The following is a 24,720-nucleotide window of genomic DNA, read 5'->3' as shown; positions in this document are numbered from 1 at the left end:
CAGCGGGCGGTGGAGGAAGAGAGCAGGTCCAGGTATGATATATATATTATATACAGCAGCAGCTGTGGCTCAGGGGCAGGAGGTCATGGGTCAAGTCCCACTGCAGGCTGTGACCCTCCAGTGCAGTACTGAGGGAGTGCCGCACTGTCGGAGGGGCAGTACTGAGGGAGCCCCGCACTGTCGGAGGGTCAGTACTGAGGGAGTGTCGCACTGTCGGAGGGGCAGTACTGAGCGAGTGCCGCACTGTCGGAGGGTCAGTACTGAGGGAGTGCCGCACTGTCGGAGGGGCAGTACTGAGGGAGCCCCGCACTGTCGGAGGGGCAGTACTGAGGGAGCCCCGCACTGTCGGAGGGGCAGTACTGAGGGAGCCCCACACTGTCGGAGGGGCAGTACTGAGGGAGTGCTGCACTGTCGGAGGGACAGTACTGAGGGAGTGCCGCACTGTCGGAGGGGCAGTACTGAGGGAGTGCTACACTGTCGGAGGGGCAGTACTGAGGGAGTGCTGTACTGTCGGAGGGGCAGTACTGAGGGAGCGCCGCACTGTCGGAGGGACAGTACTGAGGGAGTGCTGCACTGTCGGAGGGGCAGTACTGAGGGAGTGCTACACTGTCGGAGGGACAGTACTGAGGGAGCGCCGCACTGTCGGAGGGGCAGTACTGAGGGAGTGCTACACTGTCGGAGGGGCAGTACTGAGGGAGTGCTGCACTGTCGGAGGGGCAGTACTGAGGGAGTGCTACACTGTCGGAGGGGCAGTACTGAGGGAGTGTTGCACTGTCGGAGGGGCAGTACTGAGGGAGTGTTGCACTGTCGGAGGGGCTGTACTGAGGGAGTGTTGCACTGTCGGAGGGGCAGTACTGAGGGAGTGTTACACTGTCGGAGGGGCAGTACTGAGGGAGTGCTACACTGTCGGAGGGGCCGTCTTTCAGATGAGACGTTAACCCTGAGGCCCCGTCTGCTCTCTCTGGTGTATCCCACGGCACTGTTTCGAAGCAAAGCAGCAGAGTTACCCGCGGTGTCCCTCAATAAACATCACAAAAAACAGACGACCGCATTGCCGTTTGTGGGAGCTTGCTGTACGCAAATTGGCGGCCGCGTTTATTACATTACAACTTCAAAGGTACTTCATTGGCTGTGAAGGACATGTTGAGAGTGTGAAAGCCACTATCTAAATGCAAGTCTGTCTTTTTCATATGCAGTACGATAAGCGAGAGAGGAGTGTACGTTTTATACATTATTATACACCTTGTAGTCATACAGTGCCTTTAACATAGTGAAACATTCCAAGGCGTTTCGCAGGCATATTATGAGTTAAAAGAAATTGTCACCGAGCCTCATAAGTAGAAATTAGGGCAGGTGACTAAAAGCTTGGTCAAAGAGGTAGGTTTTAAGGAGCATCTTAAAGGAGTTAGCAGTGCTAAGAGATTGAGGCAGAGTCAGAAGGTCATGGGTTAGGCAGTTCCAGAGCTTGGGGCCCAGGCAGCAGAAGGCACGGCCACCGATGGTGGAGCGATTATAATCAGGGATACTCAAGGGGGCAGAATTAGAGGAGTGCAGAGATCTCGGGTGGGGGGGAGCAGATTGTGGGGCTGGAGGAGATTACAGAGATAAGGAGGGGGCGAGGGCCATGGAGGAATTTGTAAACCAGGATGAGAATTTTGAAATCGAGGTGTTGCTTAACCGGAAGCCAATGTAGGTCAGCGAGCACAGGGGGTGATGGGTGAGTGGGACTTGGTGTGGATTAGGACACGGGGCAGCGAGCACAGGGGGTGATGGGTGAGTGGGACTTGGTGTGGATTAGGACACGGGGCAGCGAGCACAGTGGGTGATGGGTGAGTGGGACTGGGTGCGAGTTAGGACACGGGACAGTGAGCACAGGGGGTGATGGGTGAGTGGGACTTGGTGCGAGTTAGGACACGGGGCAGCGAGCACGGGGTGATGGTGAGTGGGACTTGGTGCGAGTTAGGACACGGGACAGTGAGCACAGGGGGTGATGGGTGAGTGGGACTTGGTGTGAGTTAGGACAGGGGGTGATGGGTGAGTGGGACTGGATGTGAGTTAGGACACGAGGCAGTGAGCACAGGGGGTAATGGGTGAGTGGGACTCGATGCTAGTTAGGACAGGGGGTGATGGGTGAGTGGGACTCGGTGTGAGTTAGGACACGGGGCAGCGAGCACGGGGGGTGATGGGTGAGTGGGACTTTGTGTGAGTTAGGACACGGGGGCAGCGAGCACAGGGGGTGATGGGTGAGTGGGATTTGGTGCGAGTTAGGACACGGGGCAGTCGAGCACAGGGGGTGATGGGTGAGTGCGACTGGGTGTGAGTTAGGACACGAGGCAGTGAGCACAGGGGGTGATGGGTGAGTGGGACTCGGTGTGTGTTAGGACACGGGGCAGTGAGCACAGGGGGTGATGGGTGAGTGGGACTCGATGCGAGTTAGGACAGGGGGTGATGGGTGAGTGGGACTTGGTGCGGGTTAGGACACGGGGCAGTGAGCACAGGGGGTGATGGGTGAGTGGGACTCGATGCGAGTTAGGACAGGGGGTGATGGGTGAGTGGGACTTGGTGCGGGTTAGGACACGGGGCAGTGAGCACAGGGGGTGATGGGTGAGTGGGACTCGATGCGAGTTAGGACAGGGGGTGATGGGTGAGTGGGACTTGGTGCGGGTTAGGACACGGGGCAGTTGAGTTTTGTTTCACCTCTAGCTTACATAGGGTAGAATGTGAGAGGCCAGCCAGGAGTGCGTTGGGTTTGTCAAGTTTAGAGGTAACAAAGGCACAGGCGAGGGCTTCAGCAGCTGATGAGCTGAGGCGGAGACGTGCGATGTTACGGATGTGGAAATGGGCGGTCTTAGTTATGCTGTGGATATGTGGTCGAAAGCTCATTTCAGGGTCAATTATGAGGTTGCGAACAGTCTGGTTCTGCCTCAGACAGAAGTTGTGGAGAGGGATGGAGTCAGTGGTTAGTGAACGGAGTTTGTGACGGGGATCGAAGACAATGGCTTCGGTTTTCCCAATATTCAATTGAAGAAAATTTCTGCTCATCCAGAACTATACTACTATATACTACTGTATAATCGAATTGTATGTATAAACATTATATACACCATTATATACAGTATAAACACATCATACACAGTATATACATGAAATACAACAATAGTGGGTAGTGTAGGTATTATGCATTATATACAATATATACAGTATCAATAACCACAATCGGGAGAGGTGTGTCGGTATGTACATTTAAAAATAACAATAGAAATAGACAGGAGTGTGGCTATTGTACATTATATATATCATACACACTATATACATTGTATACAGCATCAGTAACACAAATAGAGATAGGAGTATAGGTATATGCATTGTACATGATATATACATCATATACTACATCATAGGAAGAGGAGTGTAGGTATAAATATGATTAATAGGGAGTCAGGAGTGTAGGTTTACAGTATCGATAACTAGAATTGGGAGAGAAGGGTGTAGGGACATAGATTGTATAGTATACATTATATACAGTATCATAGAAACATAGAAAATAGGTGCAGGAGCAGGCCATTCGGCCCTTTGAGCCTGCACCACCATTCAATAAGATCATGGCTGATCATTCTCAGTACCCATTTCCTGCTTTCTCTCCATACCCCTTGATCCCTTTAGCTGTAAGGGCCATATCTAACTCCCTTTTGAATATATCCAACGAACTGGCCTCAACAACTCACTGTGGTAGGGAATTCCACAGGTTCACCACTCTCTGGGTGAAGAAGTTTCTCCCTCATCTCAGTCCTAAATGGCTTACCCCTTATCCTAGAATCAGGAGAGAGGAGTGTAGGGACATTGATTATATACATTGTATACATTATATACAGTATTGATAACTAGAATCGGGAGAGAAGAGTGCAGGCATATACATTATGTGTCAGCCGTGGCTCAGTGAGTAGCACTCTCGCCTCTGAGTCAGAAGGTTGTGGGTTCAAGTCCCACTCCAGAGACTTGAGCACAAAAATCTAGGCTGACACTCCAGTGCAGTGCTGAGGGATCACCGCACTGTTGGAGGTGCCGTCTTTCAGATGAGACGTTAAACCGAGGCCCCGTCTGCTCTCGGGTGGATGTAAAAGATCCCACGGCACTATTTCGAAGAAGAGCAGGGGAGTTCTCCCCGGTGTCCTGGGTCCAATATTTATCCCTCAATCTACATCACAAAAACAGATGATCTGGTCATTATCACAGCGCTGTGTGTGGGAGCTTGCTGTGCGCAAATTAGCTGCCGTGTGTCCCACAATACAACAGTGACCACACTCCAAAAGTACTTCATTGGCTGTAAAGTGCTTTGAGACGTCTGGTGGTCGTGAAAGGCGCTATATAAATGTAAGTCATATATATCATAAATAACCAGTATAGGGAGAGGAGATTGTAGGTATATATACTGCATACTATATTATAAACATTAGCAATAATAAGGGAGCAGAGTGTATGTATACAGGGTTTATAAATGCACTTTAAATAACTGATAGGGAGACACTGAAGAGAGGAGAGTGTATGTATAGAAAGAAAGACTTCCCTTTCATGGCATCAGGATGTTTGAAAGCGTTTCACAGCCAATGAAGTACTTTTGAAGGGTAGTCACTGTTGTGATGTGGGAAATGCAGCAGCTAATTTGCACACAGCAAGCTCCCACACACAGCGCTGTGATAATGGCCAAATAATCTGTTTTAGCAATGTTAGTTGAGGGATAAATATTGGCCAGTATATATGTGTCATATAATATAAATACAGTATAAATAAATTGTGATACGTTGTAAAGCTCCCTCTACACTGTCCCATCAAACACTCCCAGGACAGGTACAGCACGGGGTTAGATACAGAGTAAAGCTCCCTCTACACTGTCCCATCAAACACTCCCAGGACAGGTACAGCACGGGTTAGATACAGAGTAAAGCTCCCTCTACACTGCCCCATCAAACACTCCCAGGACAGGTACAGCACGGGGTTAGATACAGAATAAAGCTCCCTCTACACTGTCCCATCAAACACTCCCAGGACAGGTACAGCACGGGGTTAGATACAGAGTAAAGCTCCCTCTACACTGTCCCATCAAACACTCCCAGGGCAGGTACAGCACGGGTTAGATACAGAGTAAAGCTCCCTCGACACTGTCCCATCAAACACTCCCAGGGCAGGTACAGCATGGGTTAGATACAGAGTAAAGCTCCCTCTACACTGCCCCATCAAACACTCCCAGGGCAGGTACAGGGGGTTAGATACAGAGTAAAGCTCCCTCTACACTGTCCAATCAAACACTCCCAGGGCAGGTACAGCACGGGTTAGATACAGAGTAAAGCTCCCTCTACACTGTCCCATCAAACACTCCTAGGGCAGGTACAGCACAAGTTAGATACAGAGTAAAGCTCCCTCTACACTGTCCCATCAAACACTCCCAGGGCAGGTACAGGGGGTTAGATACAGAGTAAAGCTCCCTCTACACTGTCCCATCAAACACTCCCAGGGCAGGTACAGGGGGTTAGATACAGAGTAAAGCTCGCTCTACACTGTCCCATCAAACACTCCCGGGGCAGGTACAGGGGGTTAGATACAGGGTAAAGCTCCCTCTGCACTGTCCCATCAAATCTCTCCAGTTCTGGCTGATCCCACCCAGTGTGGGACTAGGCTCTACACACACTCTGGAAGTCAGGCCCAGGTATCATCCCCGGCCTGTGCCGAGTTAACAGACCTCGTGTTGCGGGAGGGGCTAAAGTCACCCAGGGTTTCTGTTCCTGATCACCAACCAGCCTCCCTGCTGGAAATTGCACTCCTGTACACAATTCAGTCCGCCGAGAGGAATGGACACTCGGGACCTCGCAGCTTGAACGGTAGGAAAGAAAGATACAGGAACACAGGAACAGGGGGAGGCCATTTCGACAGACAGATTTTTGAGCGATAAGGGAGTGAAGGGTTATGGGGAGCGGGCGGGGAAGTGGAGCTGAGTCCATGATCGGATCAGCCATGGTCTTATTGAATGGCGGAGCAGGTTCGAGGAGCCGAATGGCCGACACCTGCTCCTATTTCTTATGTTCTTATTTAGTCCTTGGAACCTGCTCTGCCATTCACTAAGATCATGGCTGATCTGCGACCTAACTCCCACCTTTGCCCCATATCTCTTCATGCCTTTAAGAACATAAGAAATAGGAGCAGGAGTAGGCCATTTGTCCCCTCGAGCCAATTTCCAAAATTCTCTGGTTTATAATGAACAACTGATCTAGCACCAATTGCCGTTTGTGGAAGAGAGTTCCAAACTACTAGCACCCTGTGTGTGTAGAAGTGTTTCCTAATTTCACCCCTGAAAGGTCAGGCTCTAATGTTCAGACCCTGCCCCCTAGTCCTAGACTCCCCAACCAGCAGAAATAGATTCTCTCTATCTCCCCTATCTGTTCCCCTTAATATCCTGAAAACTTCCATCAGATCCCCCCTTAACCTTCTAAATCCCAGGGAATGCAACCTTAGTTTGGCGCTGTCTCTCCTCGTAACTTAACCCCTGGAGTCCGGTTATTATATAACATTTTTCACAACCTCAGCATGTCCCAAAGTGCCAATGAAGTACTTTTGAATTACTATTGTAATAAGGAAGAGAGTGTTCGAAGACCAGGCCCACAAATCTACCACCAAGCTCATGGTCTACAGGGCTGTAGTAATACCCGCCCTCCTGTATGGCTCAGAGATGTGGACCATATACAAAAGACATCTCAAATTGCTGGAGAAATACCACCAACAATGTCTCCGCAAGATCCCCTGGAAGGACAGAGGGACCAACGTCAATGTTCTCGATCAGGCCAGCATCCCCAGCATTGAAGCACTGACCACACTCGATCAGCTCCGCTGGGCGGGCCACATTGTCCGCATGCCCGACACAAGAGTCCCAAAGCAAGCGCTCTACTCGGAACTCCTACACGGCAAGCGAGCCCCAGGTGGGCAGAGGAAACGTTACAGGGACCACCCTCAAAGCCTCCCTGATAAAGTGCAACATCCCCACCGACACCTGGGAGTCCCTGGCCAAAGACCAGTCCGCCCTAAGTGGAGGAAGTGCATCCGGGAGGACGCTGAGCACCTCGACTCTCGTCGCCGAGAGCATGCAGAGACCAAGCGCAGGCAGCGGAAAGAGCGTGCGGCAAACCAGTCCCACCCTCCCCTTCCCTCAACGTCTGTCTGTCCCACCTGTGACAGAGACTGCAATTACCGTATTGGACTATTCAGCCACCTGAGAACTCACTTTTAGAGTGGAAGCAAGTCTTCCTCGATTCCGAAGGACTGCCGATGATGAATGTGGGGAAACGCAGCAGCCAATTAGTGCACAGCAAGCTCCCATAAACAGCGCTGTGATATAAGACCAGATCATCTTTTTTTCGGTGTCGGTTGAGGAATAAAGGTTGAAAGGAGATTTGATCGAGGCATCCAAAATCCTGAGGGGTCCAGACAGAGTAGACAGAGAGAGAAACTGTTCCCATTGGTGGAAGGGTGGAGAACCAGAGGACACAGATTTAAGGTGATTGACAGAAGAACCAAGGGCGACACGAGGAACAACGTATTTACGCAGTGAGTGGTTCGGATCGGGAATGCACGGCCTGAGAGGGTGGGGGAGGCAGACTCCATCGTGGCTTTCAAAAGGGAGTTGGATAAGTGCCTGAAGGAAAGGGATTAGCAGGTCCACGGGGAAAAGGGCGGGGGAGTGGGACTGGCTGAGAGTCAGCACGGGCTCGACTGGCCAAATGGCCTCCTTCCCTGCTGCAACCATTCTCTGATTCTATTGTGACCCAGCAGGAGAACTCCCCTGCTCTTAGAAAACATAGAAAATAGGTGCAGGAGTAGGCCATTCGGCCCTTCGAGCCTGCACCGCCATTCAATGAGTTCATGGCTGAACATGCAACTTCAGTACCCCCTTCCTGCTTTCTCGCCATACCCCTTGATCCCCCTCGTAGTAAGGACGACATCTAACTCCACGAGAAGCCGACGGGATCTTTTACAGCCCCCTGAAGGGGCAGATGGGGCCTCGGGTTTAACGCCCCATCCAAAAGTCGGTATGTCGGGATAGATTATGGGGCTGGAGTGAGGCTCGAACCCCCAACCTTCTGACCCAGAGGAGAGAATGCTGCCTGTAATGTGTGCATCGGTGAGATTTGCAGAGCTGTTGAGGGTCCTACCTTTATTGATCGGGGACTTGGCCTGGTTTTTAAGTCGGTTCACGGACTCCCAGGCCGCCTGCAATTTCTGCGGTCTGGAAGAGTCCGTGTTCCACGTGTATGTTGTCTATGTGAGGTTGCAGCCCCTCTTCCAATATTTGAAGGGGCTGCTCCTCAAATTCTGGCTGCACTTCAGTCCCACACTCCTGATCTTTGGGCGCCCCGTGCGGAGGGGAGCGGGCAGGTCCGAGGGCCTCCTCGTAGGACTGCTCCTGGGCACGGCCAAGGGGGCCATCAACCGGTCCAGGCAGCGGGCGGTCGTTCAGCCCGACTGCCTGCCTCTCTTCTGCGGTTACATCCGAGCCAGGGTGTCCCTGGAGATGGAGCACGCGGTGTCCACTGGTACGCTCGCGGTCTTCCGTGAGAGGTGGGCGCCGGAGGGACTGGAGTGCATCATCGCCCTCGGCAACCAAATTCTGGTAAAGGTTAAAGGTTTTCATTAAATTGTTAATTTGTGTTTCTCGTGCCCTTGCAAAAAGGGGGCATTTGATTTAAGTTTCAGCTAAAAATAGTTGTAGAGATGTTGAGTTGGGAGTGGCTTAGCCAGTCACGTGATATTGACAAGACTCAATAAAACCCCAGCCAGTTGGGTTGGGGGATCTACGATGAGGTATGTGGTTATTAAAGATGAAATAGCAGCGCATTTGGAAAGCAGTGACAGGATTGGTCCAAGTCAGCATGGATTAATGAAAGGGAAATCATGCTTCACAAATCTAGAGTTTTTTGAGGATGTAACTAGTAGAGTGGACAAGGGAGAACCAGTGGATGTGGTGTATTTGGACTTTCAAAAGGCTTTTGACAAGGTCCCACACAAGAGATTGGTGTGCAAAATTAAGGCACGTGGCATTGGGGTGAATATACTGACGTGGACAGAGAACTGGTTGGCAGACAGGAAGCAGAGAGTCAGGATAAACGGATCCTTTTCAGAATGGCAGGCAGTGACCAGTGGGGTGCCGCAGGGTTCGGTGCTGGGACCCCAGCTCTTTACAATATACATTAACGATTTAGATAAAGGAATTGAATGCAATATCTCCAAGTTTGCAGATGACACTAAGCTGGGTGGCGGTGTGAGCTGTGAGGAGGATGCTATGAGGCTGCAGAGTGACTTGGACAGGTTAGGTGAGTGGACAAATACATGGCAAATGCAGTATAATGTGGATAAATGTGAGGTTATCCACTTTGGCTGCAAAAACAGGAAGGCAGAATATTATCTGAATGGCGGCAGATTAGGAAAAGGGGAGGTGCAATGAGACCTGGATGTCATGGTACATCAGTCATTGAAGGTAGGCATGCAGGTACAGCAGGCGGTGAAGAAAGCAAATGGTATGTTGGCCTTCATAGCGAGAGGATTTGAGTATAGGAGCAGGGAGGTCTTACTGCAGTTGCTCAGGGCCTTGGTGAGACCCCATCTTGAGTATTGTGTACAGTTTTGGTCTCCTAATCTGAGGAAGGACATTTTTGCTATTGAGAGAGTGCAGCGAAGGTTCACCAGACTGATTCCCGGGATGGCAAGACTGACATATGAAGAAAGACTGGATCGACTAGGATTATATTCATTGGAATTTAGAAGAATGAGAGGGGATCTCATAGAAACACACAAAATTCTGACGGGTTTAGACAGGTTAGATGCAGGAAGAATGTTCCCGATGTTGGGGAAGTCCAGAACCAGGGGCCACAGTCTAAGGATAAGGGGTAAGCCATTTAGGACCGAGATGAGGAGAAATTGCTTCACCCAGAGAGTGGTGAACCTGTGGAATTCTCTACCACAGAGAGTTGTTGAGGCCAGTTCGTTGGATATATTCAAAAGGGAGTTAGATGTGGCCCTTACGGCTAAAGGGATAAAGGGATTTGGAGAGAAAGCAGGAAAGGGGTACTGAGGTGAATGATCAGCCATGAACTCATTGAATGGCGGTGCAGGCTCGAAGGGCCGAATGGCCTACTCCTGCACCTATTTTCTATGTTTCTATGAGCCTGCTGGATGAACTGGTAATGTGTAGTGTGATTGTTAAACCTTTGCTAATGAACCACCGTAATAGCAATGTGTTGCTACGAATTCTTAAGCAAAGAGCCGACAAATGAAATGCATTCCAGTACCCACTGAGCCGCGGCTGACACTGAAGGGAGTGCATGAGGAGGAGAGATCTCCGATGTATCGAAGCCAATGCCACGAGCTGAGCTGTGAGCGTAGCATTCCCGACCTCTTCAGCTGTCGCCGTTGAGCCTTTTTTTTTAAAAAAAAAAAACACCTTCCTCCCCGCGACTCTCGACCTTTTCGCAGTGAAGCGAACGACCAATCCACCTCCGTCCGCAATGGCCGCGAAGGAGGCTAACGTTCTCTGCTCGGAGGGCTACGGCACGCGCTGGACGCGGCGCTACGTCCAGCTGGAGGATGGGCAGCTTCTCCAGAGGCCGGAGCGAGCGGGCCGGGTGGCGCGGTCCCTGGCCGGCGGGTTCACGGTGAGTCCGAGGCTGGGTGTCGCCGTCCCCGGGTACAGCGGGGCAGGGCGCAGGCAAGTGTCCGAATGGGGAGCGGGCAGGGGAGTGGGGCTGGGAGCTTTCAGACAGAGGGCACAGGTGGGGCTCAGGGTGAGATCTGTCGGAGAGAGAGAGAGCGCAGGGAGCAATGGGGGCAGGCCAGGGGAGTGGGGCTGGGAGCTTTCAGACAGAGGGCACAGGTGGGGCTCAGGGTGAGATCTCTCGGAGAGAGAGAGAGCGCAGGGAGCAATGGGGGCAGGCCAGGGGAGTGGGGCTGGGAGCTTTCAGACAGAGGGCACAGGTGGGGCTCAGTGTGAGATCTGTCGGAGAGAGAGAGAGCGCAGGGAGCAATGGGGGCAGGCCAGGGGAGTGGGGCTGAGAGCTTTCAGACAGAGGGCACAGGTGGGGCTCAGGGTGAGATCTGTCGGAGAGAGAGAGAGCGCAGGGAGCAATGGGGGCAGGCCAGGGGAGTGGGGCTGAGAGCTTTCAGACAGAGGGCACAGGTGGGGCTCAGGGTGAGATCTGTCAGAGAGAGAGAGAGAGAGAGAGAGTGCAGGGAGCAATGGGGGCAGGCCAGGGGAAAGGGCACGGGGGGAATGGGACTGAGGGGGAGGTCTATCAGAGAGAAGGGACAGGGGGCGATGGGGGAATGGGACTGAGGGGGAGGTCTATCAGAGAGAGGGCACAGGGGGGGAATGAGACTGAGGGGGAGGTCTATCAGAGAGAGGGCACAGGGGGGGAATGAGACTGAGGGGGAGGTCTATCAGAGAGAGGGGACAGGGGGTGATGGGGGAATGCGACTGAGGGGTGAGGTCTATCAGAGAGAGGGGACGGGGCGATGGGGGAATGGGACTGAGGGGTGAGGTCTATCAGAGAGAGGGAACAGGGGCCGATGGGGAATGGGACTGAGGGCTGAGGGCACAGGGGGGAATGGGGCTGAGGGGAGTGGGCCCAGGGGGCGATGGGGGAATGGGGCTGAGGGGAGAGGGCCCAGGAGGCGATGGGGGAATGGGGCTGAGGGGAGAGGGCCCAGGGGGCGATGGGGGAATGGGGCTGAGGGGAGAGGGCACAGTGGGGGAATGGGGCTGAGGTCAGGGGACAGGGGGCGATGGGGGAATGGGACTGAGGAGGAGGTTTATCAGAGAGGGGACGGGGCGATGGGGGAATGGGACTGAGGGCGAGGTTTATCAGTGAGAGGGGGCGGGGCGATGGGGGAATGGGACTGAGGGATGAGGTCTATCAGGGATATGGGGGGATGGGACTGAGGGGGAGGTCTATCAGGGATATGGGGGGATGGGACTGAGGGGGAGGTCTATCAGAGATATGGGGGGATGGGACTGAGGGGAAGGTCTATCAGGGATATGGGGGGATGGGACTGAGGGGGAGGTCTATCAGAGATATGGGGGGATGGGACTGAGGGGGAGGTCTATCAGGGATATGGGGGGATGGGACTGAGGGGGAGGTCTATCAGAGATATGGGGGGATGGGACTGAGGGGAAGGTCTATCAGGGATATGGGGGGATGGGACTGAGGGGGAGGTCTATCAGAGATATGGGGGGATGGGACTGAGGGGGGAGGTCTATCAGGGATATGGGGGGATGGGACTGAGGGGGGAGGTCTATCAGGGATATGGGGGGATGGGACTGAGGGGGAGGTCTATCAGAGATATGGAGGGATGGGACTGAGGGGGGAGGTCTATCAGGGATATGGGGGGATGGGACTGAGGGGGGAGGTCTATCAGAGATATGGGACTGAGGGGTGAGGTCTATCTGAGGGGGAGGTCTATCAGGGATATGGGGGGATGGGACTGAGGGGGGAGGTCTATCAGAGATATGGAGGGATGGGACTGAGGAGTGAGGTCGATCAGGGATATGGGGGGATGGGACTGCGGGGGGAGGTCTATCAGAGATATGGGACTGAGGGGGAGGGATATGGGGGGATGGGACTGCGGGGGGAGGTCTATCAGAGATATGGGACTGAGGGGTGAGGTCTATCTGGGGGGATGGGACTGAGGGGGAGGTCTATCAGGGATATGAGACTGAGGGGTGAGGTCTATCGAGGGGGATGGGACTGAGGGGGAGGTCTATCAGGGATATGAGACTGAGGGGTGAGGTCTATCGAGGGGGAATGGGACTGAGGGGGAGGTCTATCAGGGATATGAGACTGAGGGGTGAGGTCTATCAGGGATATGGGACTGAGGGGTGAGGTCTATCTGGGGGGATGGGACTGAGGGGGAGGTCTATCAGGGATATGGGACTGAGGGGTGAGGTCTATCTGGGGGGGATGGGACTGAGGGGGAGGTCTATCAGAGATATGGGACTGAGGGGGGAGGTCTATCAGAGATATGGGACTGAGGGGGAGGTCTATCAGGGATATGGGGGGATGGGACTGAGGGGGAGGTCTATCAGGGATATGGGACTGAGGGGTGAGGTCTATCAGAGATATGGGACTGAGGGGGAGGTCTATCAGGGATATGGGGGGATGGGACTGAGGGGGAGGTCTATCAGGGATATGGGACTGAGGGGTGAGGTCTAACAGAGAGATGGGACTGAGGGGGAAGTCTATCAGGGATATGAGACTGAGGGGGAGGTCTATCTGGGGGGATGGGACTGAGGGGGGAGGTCTATCAGGGATATGAGACTGAGGGGGAGGTCTATCAGGGATATGGGACTGAGGGGTGAGGTCTAACAGAGAGATGGGACTGAGGGGGAGGTCTATCTGGGGGGATGGGACTGAGGGGGAGGTCTATCAGGGATATGGGACTGAGGGGTGAGGTCTATCAGGGATATGGGACTGAGGGGGGAGGTCTATCAGAGATATGGGACTGAGGGGGAGGTCTATCTGGGGGGATGGGACTGAGGGGGAGGTCTATCAGGGATATGGGACTGAGGGGGAGGTCTTTCAGGGATATGGGACTGAGGGGGGAGGTCTATCAGAGATATGGGACTGAGGGGGAGGTCTATCAGGGATATGGGACTGAGGGGTGAGGTCTAACAGAGAGATGGGACTGAGGGGTGAGGTCTATCTGGGGGGATGGGACTGCAGGGGGAGGTCTATCAGAGATATGGGACTGAGGGGGGAGGTCTATCAGAGATATGGGACTGAGGGGGAGGTCTATCAGGGATATGGGACTGAGGGGTGAGGTCTAACATAGAGATGGGATAGGGGCGAAATGCCCTTCTCGAGAGCTGTAAAGTTCTGCTTGGGTGGGTGAATGTTGTGCAGGGCGAGTTGGGGACCACTCAGAATTTGCTGCCCTTGTCTTAAAATTGTGGAGTGACAGAATCTCACAGCGCAGTCGGAGGCCATTCGGCCCAGCATGCCTGTGCAGCTCTTTGAAAGAGCGATCCGATTAGTCCCATTCCCCAGCTTTTACCCCACAGCCCTGCAAATTCATCCTCTTCAAATACATGTCCAATTGTCTTCTGAATCTTCCTTTCCAACCTGCTTCCACCTTCTTTTCAGGTCGTGTGTTCCAGCTCTTCACCCTCTGTGTGAAGTCATTGCTCCTCAGTTCCCCTCGAGTTATTTTGCCAATTATTTTAAATCACTTGCTCTGTCAAAACTCCTCATCGTTATGAATACCTATATTAGGTGTCCCCTTAACATCTCGGGAGAACAATCCCAGCTTCTCCAGTCTCCCCATGTAACTGAAGTTCCCCATCCCTGGTACCATTCTGGTCAATCTCCCCTTAATCTTCTCTGCTCCAAGGAGAACAATCCCAGCTTCTCCAGTCTCCCCATGTAACTGAAGTTCCCCATCCCTGGTACCATTCTGGTCACTCTCCCCTTAACCTTCTCTGCTCTAAGGAGAACAACCCCAGCTTCTCCAGTCTCCCCATGTAACTGAAGTCCTCATCCCTGGTACCATTCTGGTCACTCTCCCCTTAACCTTCTCTGTTCTAAGGAGAACAACCCCAGCTTCTCCAGTCTCCCCATGTAACTGAAGTTCCCCATCCCTGGTACCATTCTGGTCACTCTCCCCTTAACCTTCTCTGCTCTAAGGAGAACAACCCCAGCTTCTCCAGTCTCACCATGTAACTGAAGTTCCCCATCCCTGGTACCACTCTGGTCAATCCCCTCTGCTCCCTCTCCAAGGCCTTCACATCCTTCCTAAAGCGTGATGCCCAGAATTGGACACAATACTCCAGCTGAGGTTCAACCAATCATTTGTAAAGGTTTAGCATGACTGCCTTGTGCGTCCCTATTTACAAAGCCAAGTGTCACATATGCTTTCTGAACCGCCTTCTGAAGTTGCACTGCCACCGATAAAGATTTGTGAATATGCAGCCCAGGGTCACACTGCTCTTGCACCCCCTCAAAATAGTACCATTCAGATTATACTGACCCTGCCATATTGTTTCTCCCAAACTGCATCACTAAATTCTTATCTCTATTAAATTCCTTCCGCCATGTGTCTTTCAGTCATTATTCCTGCCCCAAGGATATCCGGACAGCGTGAGTGATGACTACCTCACCTACCAGATCTGGGACACTGTACAGGTCAGTGATCAAACATAGCTCTAACGCACTGTGACACACGGTCCCAGAGGGGGAAAGGACAGAGTATCTAACGCACTGTGACACCCGGTCCCAGAGGGGGAAAGGACAGTGTATCTAACACACTGTGACACCCGGTCCCAGAGGGGGAAAGGACAGTGTATCTAACGCACTGTGACACCCGGTCCCAGAGGGGGAAAGGACAGTGTATCTAACGCACTGTGACACCCGGTCCCAGAGGGGGAAAGGACAGTGTATCTAACGCAATGTGCCACCCGGTCCCAGAGGGGGAAAGGACAGTGTATCTAACGCACTGTGACACCTGGTCCCAGAGGGGGAAAGGACAGAGTATCTAACGCACTGTGACACCCGGTCCCAGAGGGGAAAGGACAGTGTATCTAACACACTGTGACACCCGGTCCCAGAGGGGGAAAGGACAGTGTATCTAACACACTGTGACACTCGGTCCCAGAGGGGGAAAGGACAGTGTATCTAACGCACTGTGACACCCGGTCCCAGAGGGGGAAAGGACTGTGTATCTAACACACTGTGACACCCGGTCCCAGAGGGGGAAAGGACAGTGTATCTAACGCACTGTGACACACGGTCCCAGAGGGGGAAAGGACAGTGTATCTAATGCACTGTGACACCCGGTCCCAGAGGGGGAAAGGACAGTGTATCTAACGCACTGTGACACCTGGTCCCAGAGGGGGAAAGGACAGAGTATCTAACGCACTGTGACACCCGGTCCCAGAGGGGAAAGGACAGTGTATCTAACACACTGTGACACTCGGTCCCAGAGGGGGAAAGGACAGTGTATCTAACGCACTGTGACACCCGGTCCCAGAGGGGGAAAGGACAGTGTATCTAACACACTGTGACACCCGGTCCCAGAGGGGGAAAAGGACAGTTTATCTAACACACTGTGACACCCGGTCCCAGAGGGGGAAAGGACAGTGTATCTAACACACTGTGACACACGGTCCCAGAGGGGGAATGGACAGTGTATCTAACACACTGTGACACCCGGTCCCAGAGGGGGAAAGGACAGTGTATCTAACGCACTGTGACACCCGGTCCCAGAGGGGAAAGTACAGTGTATCTAACGCACTGTAACACTCGGTCCCAGAGGGGGAAAAGGACAGTGTATCTAACGCACTGTGACACCCAGTCCCAGAGGGGGAAAGGACAGTGTATCTAACGCACTGTGACACCCGGTCCCAGAGGGGGAAAGGACAGTGTATCTAACGCACTGTGACACCCGGTCCCAGAGGGGGAAAGGACAGTGTATCTAACACCCTGTGACACCCGGTCCCAGAGGGGAAAGTACAGTGTATCTAACGCACTGTGACACTCAGTCCCAGAGGGGGAAGGACAGTGTATCTAATGCACTGTGACACCCGGTCCCAGAGGGGGAAAGGACAGTGTATCTAACGCACTGTGACACTCGGTCCCAGAGGGGGAAGGACAGTGTATCTAACGCACTGTGACACACGGTCCCAGAGGGGAAAAGGACAGTGTATCTAATGCACTGTGACACCCGGTCCCAGAGGGGGAAAGGACAGTGTATCTAACGCACTGTGACACCTGGCCCCAGAGGGGGAAAGGACAGAGTATCTAACGCACTGTGACACCCGGTCCCAGAGGGGAAAGGACAGTGTATCTAACACACTGTGACACCCGGTCCCAGAGGGGGAAAGGACAGTGTATCTAACACACTGTGACACTCGGTCCCAGAGGGGGAAAGGACAGTGTATCTAACGCACTGTGACACCCGGTCCCAGAGGGGGAAAGGACAGTGTATCTAACACACTGTGACACCCGGTCCCAGAGGGGGAAAGGACAGTGTATCTAACACACTGTGACACTCGGTCCCAGAGGGGGAAAGGACAGTGTATCTAACGCACTGTGACACCCGGTCCCAGAGGGGGAAAGGACAGTGTATCTAATGCACTGTGACACCCGGTCCCAGAGGGGGAAAGGACAGTGTATCTAACGCACTGTGACACACGGTCCCAGAGGGGAAAAGGACAGTGTATCTAATGCACTGTGACACCCGGTCCCAGAGGGGGAAAGGACAGTGTATCTAACACACTGTGACACCCGGTCCCAGAGGGGGAAAGGACAGTGTATCTAACGCACTGTGACACCTGGTCCCAGAGGGGGAAAGGACAGAGTATCTAACGCACTGTGACACCCGGTCCCAGAGGGGAAAGGACAGTGTATCTAACACACTGTGACACCCGGTCCCAGAGGGGGAAAGGACATTGTATCTAACACACTGTGACACTCGGTCCCAGAGGGGGAAAGGACAGTGTATCTAGCGCACTGTGACACCCGGTCCCAGAGGGGGAAAGGACTGTGTATCTAACACACTGTGACACCCGGTCCCAGAGGGGGAAAGGACAGTGTATCTAACGCACTGTGACACCCGGTCCCAGAGGGGGAAAGGACAGTGTATCTAACGCACTGTGACACCCGGTCCCAGAGGGGGAAAGGACAGTGTATCTAACACACTGTGACACTCGGTCCCAGAGGGGGAAAGGACAGTGTATCTAGCGCACTGTGACACCCGGTCCCAGAGGGGGAAAGGACTGTGTATCTAACACACTGTGACACCCGGTCCCAGAGGGGGAAAGGACAGTGTATCTAACGCACTGTGACACCTGGTCCCAGAGGGGGAAAGGACAGAGTATCTGACGCACTGTGACACCCGGTCCCAGAGGGGAAAGGACAGTGTATCTAACACACTGTGACACCCAGTCCCAGAGGGGGAAAGGACAGTGTATCTAACGCACTGTGACACCCAGTCCCAGAGGGGGAAAGGACAGTGTATCTAACACACTGTGACACCCGGTCCCAGAGGGGGAAAAGGACAGTTTATCTAACACACTGTGACACCCGGTCCCAGAGGGGGAAAGGACAGTGTATCTAACACACTGTGACACACGGTCCCAGAGGGGGAATGGACAGTGTATCTAACACACTGTGACACCCGGTCCCAGAGGGGGAAAGGACAGTGTATCTAACGCACTGTGACACCCGGTCCCAGAGGGGAAAGTACAGTGTATCTAACGCACTGTAACACTCGGTCCCAGAGGGGGAAAAGGACAGTGTATCTAACGCACTGTGACACCCAGTCCCAGAGGGGGAGAGGACAGTGTATCTAACGCACTGTGACACACGGTCCCAGAGGGGGAAAGGACAGTGTATCTAACGCACTGTGACACCCGGTCCCAGAGGGGAAAGTACAGTGTATCTAACGCACTGTGACACTCGGTCCCAGAGGGGGAAGGACAGTGTATCTAACGCACTGTGACACACGGTCCCAGAGGGGAAAAGGACAGTGTATCTAATGCACTGTGACACCCGGTCCCAGAGGGGGAAAGGACAGTGTATCTAACGCACTGTGACACCTGGTCCCAGAGGGGGAAAGGACAGAGTATCTAACGCACTGTGACACCCGGTCCCAGAGGGGAAAGGACAGTGTATCTAACACACTGTGACACCCGGTCCCTGAGGGGGAAAGGACAGTGTATCTAACACACTGTGACACTCGGTCCCAGAGGGGGAAAGGACAGTGTATCTAACGCACTGTGACACCCGGTCCCAGAGGGGGAAAGGACTGTGTATCTAACGCACTGTGACACCCGGTCCCAGAGGGGGAAAGGACAGTGTATCTAATGCACTGTGACACCCGGTCCCAGAGGGGGAAAGGACAGTGTATCTAACGCACTGTGACACACGGTCCCAGAGGGGAAAAGGACAGTGTATCTAATGCACTGTGACACCCGGTCCCAGAGGGGGAAAGGACAGTGTATCTAACACACTGTGACACCCGGTCCCAGAGGGGGAAAGGACAGTGTATCTAACGCACTGTGACACACGGTCCCAGAGGGGAAAAGGACAGTGTATCTAACGCACTGTGACACCCAGTCCCAGAGGGGGAGAGGACAGTGTATCTAACGCACTGTGACACACGGTCCCAGAGGGGGAAAGGACAGTGTATCTAACGCACTGTGACACCCGGTCCCAGAGGGGAAAGTACAGTGTATCTAACGCACTGTGACACTCGGTCCCAGAGGGGGAAGGACAGTGTATCTAACGCACTGTGACACACGGTCCCAGAGGGGAAAAGGACAGTGTATCTAATGCACTGTGACACCCGGTCCCAGAGGGGGAAAGGACAGTGTATCTAACGCACTGTGACACCTGGTCCCAGAGGGGGAAAGGACAGAGTATCTAACGCACTGTGACACCCGGTCCCAGAGGGGAAAGGACAGTGTATCTAACACACTGTGACACCCGGTCCCTGAGGGGGAAAGGACAGTGTATCTAACACACTGTGACACTCGGTCCCAGAGGGGGAAAGGACAGTGTATCTAACGCACTGTGACACCCGGTCCCAGAGGGGGAAAGGACTGTGTATCTAACGCACTGTGACACCCGGTCCCAGAGGGGGAAAGGACAGTGTATCTAATGCACTGTGACACCCGGTCCCAGAGGGGGAAAGGACAGTGTATCTAACGCACTGTGACACACGGTCCCAGAGGGGAAAAGGACAGTGTATCTAATGCACTGTGACACCCGGTCCCAGAGGGGGAAAGGACAGTGTATCTAACACACTGTGACACCCGGTCCCAGAGGGGGAAAGGACAGTGTATCTAACGCACTGTGACACACGGTCCCAGAGGGGAAAAGGACAGTGTATCTAACACACTGTGACACCCGGTCCCAGAGGGGGAAAGGACAGTGTATCTAACGCACTGTGACACCTGGTCCCAGAGGGGGAAAGGACAGAGTATCTAACGCACTGTGACACCCGGTCCCAGAGGGGGAAAGGACAGTGTATCTAACACACTGTGACACTCGGTCCCAGAGGGGGAAAGGACAGTGTATCTAACGCACTGTGACACCCGGTCCCAGAGGGGGAAAGGACAGTGTATCTAACACACTGTGACACCCGGTCCCAGAGGGGGAAAGGACAGTGTATCTAACGCACTGTGACACCCGGTCCCAGAGGGGAAAGGACAGTGTATCTAACGCACTGTGACACTCGGTTCCAGAGGGGGAAAAGGACAGTGTATCTAACGCACTGTGACACCCAGTCCCAGAGGGGGAGAGGACAGTGTATCTAACGCACTGTGACACCTGGTCCCACAGGGGGAAAGGACAGTGTATCTAACACACTGTGACACCCGGTCCCAGAGGGGGAAAGGACAGTGTATCTAACGCACTGTGACACCCGGTCCCAGAGGGGAAAGTACAGTGTATCTAACGCACTGTGACACTCGGTCCCAGAGGGGGAAAAGGACAGTGTATCTAACGCACTGTGACACCCGGTCCCAGAGGGGGAAAGGACTGTGTATCTAACACACTGTGACACCCGGTCCCAGAGGGGGAAAGGACAGTGTATCTAACACACTGTGACACCCGGTCCCAGAGGGGGAAAGGACAGTGTATCTAACACACTGTGACACCCGGTCCCAGAGGGGGAAAGGACAGTGTATCTAACACACTGTGACACCCGGTCCCAGAGGGGGAAAGGACAGTGTATCTAACACACTGTGACACCCGGTCCCAGAGGGGGAAAGGACAGTGTATCTAACACACTGTGACACCCGGTCCCAGAGGGGGAAAGGACAGTGTATCTAACACACTGTGACACCCGGTCCCAGAGGGGGAAAGGAGAGTGTATCTAACGCACTGTGACACCCGGTCCCAGAGGGGGAAAGGACAGTGTATCTAACGCACTGTGACACCCGGTCCCAGAGGGGGAAAGGACAGTGTATCTAACGCACTGTGACACCCGGTCCCAGAGGGGGAAAGGACAGTGTATCTAACGCACTGTGACACCCGGTCCCAGAGGGGGAAAGGACAGTGTATCTAACACACTGTGACACCCGGTCCCAGAGGGGGACAGGACAGTGTATCTAACACACTCTGACACCTGGTCCCAGAGGGGGAAAGGACAGTGTATCTAAAACACTGTGACACCCGGTCCCAGAGGGGGAAAGGACAGTGTATCTAACACACTGTGACACCCGGTCCCAGAGGGGGAAAGGACAGTGTATCTAACACACTGTGACACCCGGTCCCAGAGGGGGAAGGGACAGTGTATCTAACACACTGTGACACCTGGTCCCAGAGGGGGAAAGGGCAGTGTATCTAACACACTGTGACACCCGGTCCCAGAGGGGGAAAGGACAGTGTATCTAACACACTGTGACACCTGGTCCCAGAGGGGGAAAGGGCAGTGTATCTAATGCACTGTGACAGCCTCTGATTTGCTCTGATGTGGTCTCTGTTTCCGATGACAGGCCTTTGCCAGCAGCATAACGGGCACTCTCGCCACGCAGGCTGTACTGAAGGGTGTCGGAGTCGGGGATAACACAGCCACTGTTGCTGCAGCCTCCATCACCTGGATATTGAAAGGTAAGGTGAGCGACTAGTCTGACAGGGGATGGTCTCAGTCCCCTCTCCCTCAGGGAGATATCTGTACACTGACTGGTGTCTCTCAGTCCCTCTCCCTCAGGGAGATATCTGTACACTGACTGGTGTCTCTCAGTCCCCTCTCCCTCAGGGAGATATCTGTACACTGACTGGTGTCTCTCAGTCCCTCTCCCTCAGGGAGATATCTGTACACTGACTGGTGTCTCTCAGTCCCTCTCCCTCAGGGAGATATCTGTACACTGACTGGTGTCTCTCAGTCTCTCTCCCTCAGGGAGATATCTGTACACTGACTGGTGTCTCTCAGTTCCCTCTCCCTCAGGGTGATATCTGTACACTGACTGGTGTCTCTCAGTCCCTCTCCCTCAGGGTGCTATCTGTACACTGACTGGTGTCTCTCAGTCCCTCTCCCTCAGGGTGCTATCTGTACACTGACTGGTGTCTCTCAGTCCCTCTCCCTCAGGGTGCTATCTGTACACTGACTGGTGTCTCTCAGTCCCTCTCCCTCAGGGAGATATCTGTACACTGACTGGTGTCTCTCAGTCCTCTCTCCCTCAGGGAGATATCTGTACACTGACTGGTGTCTCTCAGTCCCTCTCCCTCAGGGAGATATCTGTACACTGACTGGTGTCTCTCAGTTCCCTCTCCCTCAGGGAGATATCTGTACACTGACTGGTGTCTATCAGTCCCCTCTCCCTCAGGGAGATATCTGTACACTGACTGGTGTCTCTCAGTTCCCTCTCCCTCAGGGTGATATCTGTACACTGACTGGTGTCTCTCAGTCCCTCTCCCTCAGGGTGCTATCTGTACACTGACTGGTGTCTCTCAGTCCCTCTCCCTCAGGGAGATATCTGTACACTGACTGGTGTTTCTCAGTCCCTCTCCCTCAGGGTGATATCTGTACACTGACTGGTATCTCTCATTCCCCTCTCCCTCAGGGAGATATCTGTACACTGACTGGTGTCTCTCAGTCCCCTCTCCCTCAGGGAGATATCTGTACACTGACTGGTGTTTCTCAGTCCCCTCTCCCTCAGGGAGATATCTGTACACTGACTGGTGTCTCTCAGTCCCCTCTCCCTCAGGGAGATATCTGTACACTGACTGGTGTCTCTCAGTCCCTCTCCCTCAGGGAGATATCTGTACACTGACTGGTGTCTCTCAGTCCCCTCTCCCTCAGGGAGATATCTGTACACTGACTGGTGTCTCTCAGTCCCCTCTCTCAGGGAGATATCTGTACACTGACTGGTGTCTCTCAGTCCCCTCTCCCTCAGGGAGATATCTGTACACTGACTGGTGTCTCTCAGTCCCCTCTCCCTCATAGAGATATCTGTACACTGACTGGTGTCTCACAGTCTCTCTCCCTCAGTGAGATATCTGTACACTGATCGGCATCCCATCCACCACCTTAAACATTCACTCCCTCCACCACCGGCGCACCGTAGCTGCAGTGTGCACCATCTACAAGATGCACTGCAGCAACTCGCCAAGGCTTCTTCGGCAGCACCTCCCAAACCCGTGACCTCTACCACCTAGAAGTACGAGGGAAGCAGGTGCATGGGAACACCACCACCTCCACGTTCCCCTCCGAGTCACACACCACCCTGACTTGGAAATATATCGGCCGTTCCTTCATCGGCGCTGGGTCAAAATCCTGGAACTCCCTCCCTAGCAGCACAGTGGGAATATCATCACCACACGGACTGCAGCGATTCAAGAAGGCGGCTCACCACCAGCTCTGGCTTTCCCAGCAACGTTCTTATCCTGGAACGAATTCAAGAAAAAATATGGGAGTAACTGGTATGGTTGGATTGAATGACCTGGGGAGAAGGTGGGGAGGTGGGGTTGGGGAATATGGGGAGAGGTGGGGTTGGGGGATATGGGGAGAGGTGGGGTTGGGAGATGTGGGGTTGGGGGAGATGGGGAGAGGTGGGGTTGGGGGATATGGGGAGAGGTGGGGTTGGGGGGAGATGGGTAGAGGTAAGGTTGGGGAGATGGGAAGAGGTGGGGTTGGGGGAGATGGGAAGAGGTGGAGATGGGGGATATGGGGAGAGCTGGGGTTGGGGGATATGGGGAGAGGTGGGGTTGGGAGATGTGGGGTTGGGGGATATGGGGAGAGCTGGGGTTGGGGGATATGGGGAGAGCTGGGGTTGGGAGATGTGGGGTTGGGGGAGATGGGGAGAGGTGGGGTTGGGGGATATGGGGAGAGCTGGGGTTGGGGGATATGGGGAGAGGTGGGGTTGGGAGATGTGGGGTTGGGGGAGATGGGGAGAGGTGGGGTTGGGGGATATGGGGAGATCTGGGGTTGGGGGATATGGGGAGAGGTGGGGTTGGGAGATGTGGGGTTGGGGGAGATGGGGAGAGGTGGGGTTGGGGGATATGGGGAGAGCTGGGGTTGGGGGATATGGGGAGAGGTGGGGTTGGGAGATGGGGGTTGGGGGAGATGGGGAGAGGTGAGGTTGGGGGAGATGGGGAGAGGTGGGGTTGGGGAGAGGTGGGGTTGGGGGAGAAGTGGGGTTGGGGGAGAGGTGGGGTTGGGGGATATGGGGAGAGGTGGGGTTGGGGGATATGGGGAGACGTGGGGTTGGGGGAGGTGGGGTTGGGGAGATGTGGTGTTGGGGGATATGGGGAGAGGTGGAGTTGGGGGATATGGGGAGAGGTGGGGTTGGGGGATATGGGGTGAGGTGGGGTTGGGGGAGAGGTGGGGTTGGGGGATATGGGGAGAGATGGGGTTGGGGGTGATGGGGAGAGGTGGGGTTGGTGGATATGGGGAGAGGTGGGGTTGGGGGAGATGGGGGGAGGTTGGGTTGGGGGAGAGGTGGGGTTGGGGGATATGGGGAGAGATGGGGTTGGGGGATATGGGGAGAGGTGGGTTTGAGGGATATGGGGAGAGGTGGGGTTGGGGGATATGGGTTGAGGTGGGGTTGGGGGATATGGGGAGAGGTGGGGTTGGGGGATATGGGGAGAGGTGGGGTTGGGGGTGATGGTGAGAGGTGGGGTTGGGGGATATGGGGAGAGGTGGAGTTGGGGGATATGGGGAGAGGTGGGGTTGGGGGATATGGGG

General features: G+C 54.0%; 1 protein-coding gene across 1 annotated transcript; it reads left to right on the top strand.

Annotated features, from left to right (window-relative positions):
* On the top strand, positions 1–21,644 carry LOC139245372 (RUS family member 1-like; the record flags this gene model as incomplete). The annotated part of the gene is made up of 4 exons (XM_070871160.1): positions 1–32; positions 10,513–10,691; positions 15,135–15,212; positions 21,530–21,644. Coding segments are annotated over exons 2-4 (340 nt in total), but the record flags the coding sequence as incomplete, so codon positions are not given.
* Positions 21,645–24,720: the final 3,076 nt, after the last annotated feature.

This window comes from Pristiophorus japonicus, unplaced genomic scaffold (genome assembly GCF_044704955.1).
Source record: "Pristiophorus japonicus isolate sPriJap1 unplaced genomic scaffold, sPriJap1.hap1 HAP1_SCAFFOLD_2194, whole genome shotgun sequence".
NCBI classification, from domain to species: domain Eukaryota; kingdom Metazoa; phylum Chordata; class Chondrichthyes; family Pristiophoridae; genus Pristiophorus; species Pristiophorus japonicus.
This window is presented reverse-complemented; position numbering and strand designations above follow the sequence as displayed.